Below are 6,244 nucleotides of genomic sequence, written 5' to 3' on the forward strand. Positions count from 1 at the left end.
ACAAGGTGGCTGCGAACGTGTGGCGTTCCCCTTCGGACTAGCCTTAGATTTTGAGCCTTGAATTTTAAAAATTCATAACTTTCGCATACGAGCTCCGTTTTTGACGTTCTTCATATCCACGCGTAGGTGAGACCATAATCTACAACTTTTATTTTGACTCCGTCGGCAAATTTTGACTTTATTTTTAAAATTATTTTTAACAGGCCGGGATAGGAAAAGTCCTTTAAAATTCATAATTTCTTCATATGATGTCTGTTTTCGTCTGTCTTTTTACCGTTAAACTATTATTGATGAGATCTTTGATTCTTATTTAGGTTGTGTCGGCTAAAAATCGTTCGATCTATAATTTGAATTCCAAATTGCACACTGTTATGCCAAATCTTAGAAAAGTCATGACTTCTTCATACGAAGTTAGATTTGAATGTTCTTTTTATACACGCTCTCGGTTTAATGTATACTATGACTTTCATTTAGGTTGTTAAGGCTAAAAGGCATTTTATTGTAAACTCTCTTTTTACGACACACAGTGTCGTGCTGGTTCTATTGTGAAACTTTGATCAGCCATAACTTCTTTGTTATAGCTCAAATTTCGGCGTTCTTTATATTTCCGGAATCCTTATCACGACCACTACAACTTTCTTGATAGGTATCGGGTTTACCTAACATTTTATTTTAATTTATTATTTCTTTATTACTTTAAAACGAATTACAAGTTGATCTAGACTATTAGATTGATTTGAAATAACAGGTCGTTACAGTTCATTATTTAGACCTGTCAATCCGTGTCTGTGTGTCGTGTATTCATGTTAGACACAAATTTACATGACAAGAATTTGTTTAACACAAACACAACATGAATTATAAAACATGTCTGGGGTATCGAACACGAACATGACACGTAAAAAATTCGTGTGACACGTGACATGACATGCATAGACACGTTTTTTAGCCGTGTTACACGAAAACATGAATAGACACGCTTTTAATGGTTTTTTGAAGCTAGGGCTATAAACTAGTTATTGACTTTTATGAAATTTGTCACTAATATATTATAAATATAAAATTTAACCCTAAAGTATATATGCATAAATCTGTGTTTACACGTGTTTGTACGTATCGCATGTCAAGATGAATTTGTATCGTGTGTTATACGTGTCTATATAGGAAAATTCGTGTTTGACACGTGTAAGACACGAAACATGAATTTAAAATACGTGTCATACACGAATAAACACAAACCACAAAATTCTAAAGCACATACACGGAAAACTTGTATCACGTACGTCTCGTGTTAATCATGTTGTGTATCAAATTGCCAGTTCTAGTTCATATAGTGAATTAATAAAACATGTGGATGTAAATTTATGGGAACAATCAAGAAGAGGAATATAATTGATGGTCGTGGATGGATTTAATCACGAAATAAATAGTCACAGAAGAGTCAACTCCACAAAACGATTTCGTAAAATTAAACAAATTCTTGCCAACCATCATAGCCAACATTTCGATCATTTTTCTGTTGCCACATCAAGTGATAGGAGAGATGCTCGGTCTTCAACGAAAATGTCAATTTTTGCTAACAGAGGGGTGATGTCAGGGATGGTGAGTTCTTTCTAAAGTCCTTTAGTGTCTGGATGAGGCCAAAGGTGGGAGAGGATGATGGGAGGGTTTGCTAGGGTTACTGCGCTGACCTGCTATTATTGAATGGGGAATCTAAATACAATCACTAACGATGGAGCCAACAATTGATATGGAAGAGGAAGAAGTGACAATGGTGAGAGATTATGATGATGATGATGGATATGGAGGTGTGTCTGACGATTCTAGGGTTTTTGAAAATGGGGAGGGATTAAGAACGGCTGTAAATAAAAAGGAGATAAATTAGGTTAAAATTCAATGTAACTTGCATGGTTATAGGAAGTATTTGTAGAGTTATTTATCAAATTATTTAATTACCCTTATTTATATTTTTTTTTTAAATTTTTGATTATTTCACAATCATTCTTATATCTACACAATACTTAGTTACAATAATTGAACCCATCTCTCTCTCTCTCTCTCTCTATGTGTGTGTTTGTATATGTGTGTGTGTATATACATATATATATATATATATATATATATATATATATATATATAATTAAACACACACCGTTTCAAATGGAAAATTGTGAACATTAAACCAAATTGGAAAATGATGTTCGATTAGGAAAAAAATTAAAAGTTATTGTCAAAAATTGAAAAAAATGAAAACATAATATTTCTTGTGAAAAAATTTCAAGTTTGACATATCAACATGTCACATGATCAAAAACTAACATGACTCATGTGAGTAGGTAACCGGATTGACTGGTCAAGTAGTCAAAATTATAACAAAACGGAAAACATATTGTCAAATTTAAGATAAAAAAACATAGTTTCAAATTAAAATTTTGATGTAAAATTATTAACATTTGTGTTATTTACTATCATATAAACAACTATCATGTATCAATCTTCATATAAACAACTATCATGTACAACTATCTTTGTAATCTACATAAAATCATATTTCAAGTTCAAAAAATCGGATTTCAAGTTCATAAAATCCAATAAACATTGATAACGGTTGGAAGAAATAAACATATAATCAAATTTCAACTATCATCGACATGTTTTAAGTTTTTAGCATCTGCTTTTACTTATTTTTACTTATGTATATAGAATCAGATTTCACCTAAAATCGTATTTCAACTATCATTCGAAATTCAAACATCATAACATTGATACAAACATGAAGATGGATATGAAATTGGATATTAGATACATAAATTTCAAAAGAAAGACAGAAATTTGAACACAACAAGACCAAAGAAAAATCGGAAAAATTACATGATACAAGGTTTCGACGAAGACAGAGGCACCGTCGGCGGCTACACAGGTAGAGGACGACAAAGTTGGTGCTACAAGAAGAACGCATAGAGAAGAACAAATCGGTGAGAGGATGGGTCAGTGTTTGCTTTAACGTGGGTTCATATATTTTCTTTTCTTTTTACTTTTTTTTTAATTGAGGTCTGTGAGGTCTTCTCACCAGAAAACATTGGTCCAGGTCTTTTGACGCGCAAACGTTTTGGCATTTGTGGATTAAAAAAAACAAATACATTTCAAGATTCTGTAGACGTAAATATCTTCCTGCCCGTAGACATAAGTACTCAAAAAAAAGTTTTTTTCCAAAAAAACAAACAACTTAGTTGGTATCGATTTAAAAGATTGCAAGTTTATTTTCACATACATTCAAACTATGATATTAAATAAACCAAACCAAAGTTATGTGTAGCAGGATAAGGAGCACCATGTGCGTGCATAGACATATCAGCATATTTGTTATTGTGCATAACTTGTTTATGCATGGTTTATGTATGCATTATCTGTCGCGTAAGATTCAGCTAAGTGTACCACAACCAAGATAATAGAAATACATCACGATACAGATTTTATGATCTCTTGTAATCATGTTATTTTATAGAATTACGCAAAAATATCTATTTGAATTTTGAAAATGGATTCTTTTCCAAAATTAAAAAATATTGGTGATTGAAAAATGCAATCTGAAAGATATGATAGGCACATGATTTAAGGGTAAAAAGCCATTGATTCCGGCCTCTTCGATCCACCGTCGCTCCATTTGTCACTCTTCTAGCGAAGATCACTTTTTTACACTCATGCTGCCTTTTACATTCCTTCTGCAGCACATTAAATAGTCCACCTATCGTTTCAAAAAATAACAATGTTAAATGGAAAAATAGTAACCTATCTTTATTGTTTTCTTGATTGTAATATGTATATTTATATTTATTTATAGATCATAATATTATATTATATATAATTCTTACTCTTACAAGAATATCATTCCCATACATATGATTTCGGTCTGCATTCAACAGGTTTATAAGTATCCGAAAGAATCAAAACATTATGAAAAATTAAATTATGAATAATAAAAAGACAGTATGTTCTACTTACTATTAAAAGATTCTAATAATTTAAAATTAAATAATTCAGTTTTACCAAATAGTCAATTGAAAAACATTTTCATCGTTTATAATTTGAAACTCATGTTTCGTAGTTAAAAGATTTTATTTTGTGATAAATGAATCAACGATAACAGTTTTAAACGTTTGTTGTGTGCAATATAAACGTGTTTATAGTTATTTACATTTAGGGTAAACTAAAGTCATGTAATGGCATAAAAAGATTAGAAGTCTTTTAACAACCACAACTAATTTAAAAAATTCCATGATTAAAACTTCCATCCATAACTGCTATATGAAAAGTTGCTGTAACATGTTCAAGTCAAAAATTAAAAGTTGGTAACATATTATAAAATACGATCTAAATAGCTTTTTACCAAGTAATCCACTTTGATTATGATTTATTTTAGTCTTTGCTTTTGATATATAAAACTGTTTATCATTATCTCGTATTTTAATTTTTATACTTACACGAATTATTGGAATTAGATATTTTATCTGGAAAATTAATATTTACCGGAAGTACATAAAAGATCCATTTTCTCTTGAAAATGAGAGAGAATCTTAGCAAGAAAAATCAAACAAGCCCTTTTTACATAGTGATAATATAGTAGTGATTAATTATTAATCATTAATAATTAACAATAATAATTATTAATAACTAATAATTACTAATAATAGTATGATTTTTTATCCAGGGTTTGCTGCTTGAGAAAGCTCTGCTGCTTTAAAATGAAAGCCTCAACGGCAAGCCGAAATTCTTCGTTGCTCAATCTCTCGACAGTCTCCGATGAAGTCGCCGGCGAGTCTCCGTCGCCGGAAGTCAACACAACGCTTCTCCGCCTCTCTGTCATCGACCTCCTCAACTCAGTACGTTGCTTCATCGAAATCTCCCGCTTCAACTTCGCCGATTGTGTTCTTTGAAATCTCTCTATCTGCTTCGCCGCCTGTTTGATTGCCATTTCCGCCGCCACTTCCGACTCTGTTTTCACTATCGGATTCTCTAACCCAATTACTTTTTCTTGAGGTTCTTCCATGGCTGTGTGAATCACCGGTAGTTCTTCCACCGGCGTCGGTAGCAATTCTCCATCCGAAGCGGCGTCACTTGTTTTATAATGATTCGTAGATCTCTTTTTATTCTCTTCGGAAATTTCATGATCAATGGATTCGTTTCCGACCTCCATGTGACCGGAGAAAACGTAACAAAGAACAACGATAAAATTTCCGATAAGAAAAACGACGTGTTGATTCAATATGTAAGATGAACAGGCGTACAGATACTCGCCGGATACTTTAAAAACCGTAGGAAGGCGAGTCGACGACCATGAAATCAACGCAACGGCGACAAACACTTCGATTAATTTAAATATTCTGGAAATGTTGTTAAACTGCTTGTATCTGGAAAGCGCATGTGCCTTCTCCACTTGAATACTATCAAGAAAACCATACGAATCCATGATTTTTTTTTAATTCAAGTATTCAGAATACGATCGAATTAAAAACCCAAAAACGGTTTGAGATGTTATTCGAATTATGGGAATAAATTGTCTCGGAAAACAGAGAAAAACAGGTAGATGACATGAAAATATGTTGAAACGACAGAGGAAGAAGACAGGGAGTCGAAACCGCCGGAAAATTGTGGGTGGCGGAATTGAAGGCGGAGATGGATTATGAAAAGAAGACGCAGAGTAGTCCGAAGTGTGTGTATTTGAGGATTAGTTATTGGTAAGAGAAGGGGTGGGGGGATTTGGAGTGGGGATGGGGTGAGGACGATGGGGATGCCCGTGGAGAATGTTCGCATTTATAGAGGAATTGGACTTGTCAAATAATTCTGGTCCTAAAATAGCGACAATATTTTGGCATTTTGTTTTTCTATACAAAATTAAATGTCGATTGAATTTTCAAGTCGACATTTGTTTCCTTTAAGATTAGAAGAGTTATTCAAAATAATAAGGATAATTAGTTGATCTAACTACATTTTAATGTGCATCAACGTTACCACCAAGAAAAAACATTTTTTATTACAAGAAAATACATTTCAGTCTGTCTTATCCGGACTAACATTTCGAATTTTGGACTAATATTTTAGATTCTAAAAAAAACAAGTCTGAAATCGGACGAAGGATTATGGTATTTCGAGAAAAAAAAAGTTTTTTTAACTAAATGTTGTAAAAAAGTTTAACAAGCATAGTAATGTGAACCATATACGATATTAGTATATAAAAGTAGACATT

The 6,244-nt window shown here is 32.4% G+C and overlaps 1 protein-coding gene across 1 annotated transcript; it reads right to left on the bottom strand.

Annotated features, from left to right (window-relative positions):
• Positions 1-4,486: 4,486 nt before the first annotated feature.
• Positions 4,487-5,788, bottom strand: LOC145103300 (uncharacterized). Its single transcript, XM_079040855.1, has one exon. It carries the CDS (start codon positions 5,465-5,467, stop codon positions 4,682-4,684), a length of 786 nt encoding a protein of 261 aa, XP_078896981.1. The 5' UTR covers positions 5,468-5,788; the 3' UTR covers positions 4,487-4,681.
• Positions 5,789-6,244: the final 456 nt, after the last annotated feature.

This window comes from Lactuca serriola, chromosome 4 (assembly GCF_051521515.1).
Source record: "Lactuca serriola cultivar US96UC23 chromosome 4, Lser_US96UC23_V15, whole genome shotgun sequence".
Classification (NCBI taxonomy): domain Eukaryota; kingdom Viridiplantae; phylum Streptophyta; class Magnoliopsida; order Asterales; family Asteraceae; genus Lactuca; species Lactuca serriola.

Bases quoted from the DNA above. Each gene is read 5' to 3' on its own strand.
- LOC145103300 (XM_079040855.1), bottom strand. From the start codon at position 5,467: ATGGATTCGTATGGTTTTCTTGATAGTATTCAAGTGGAGAAGGCACAT.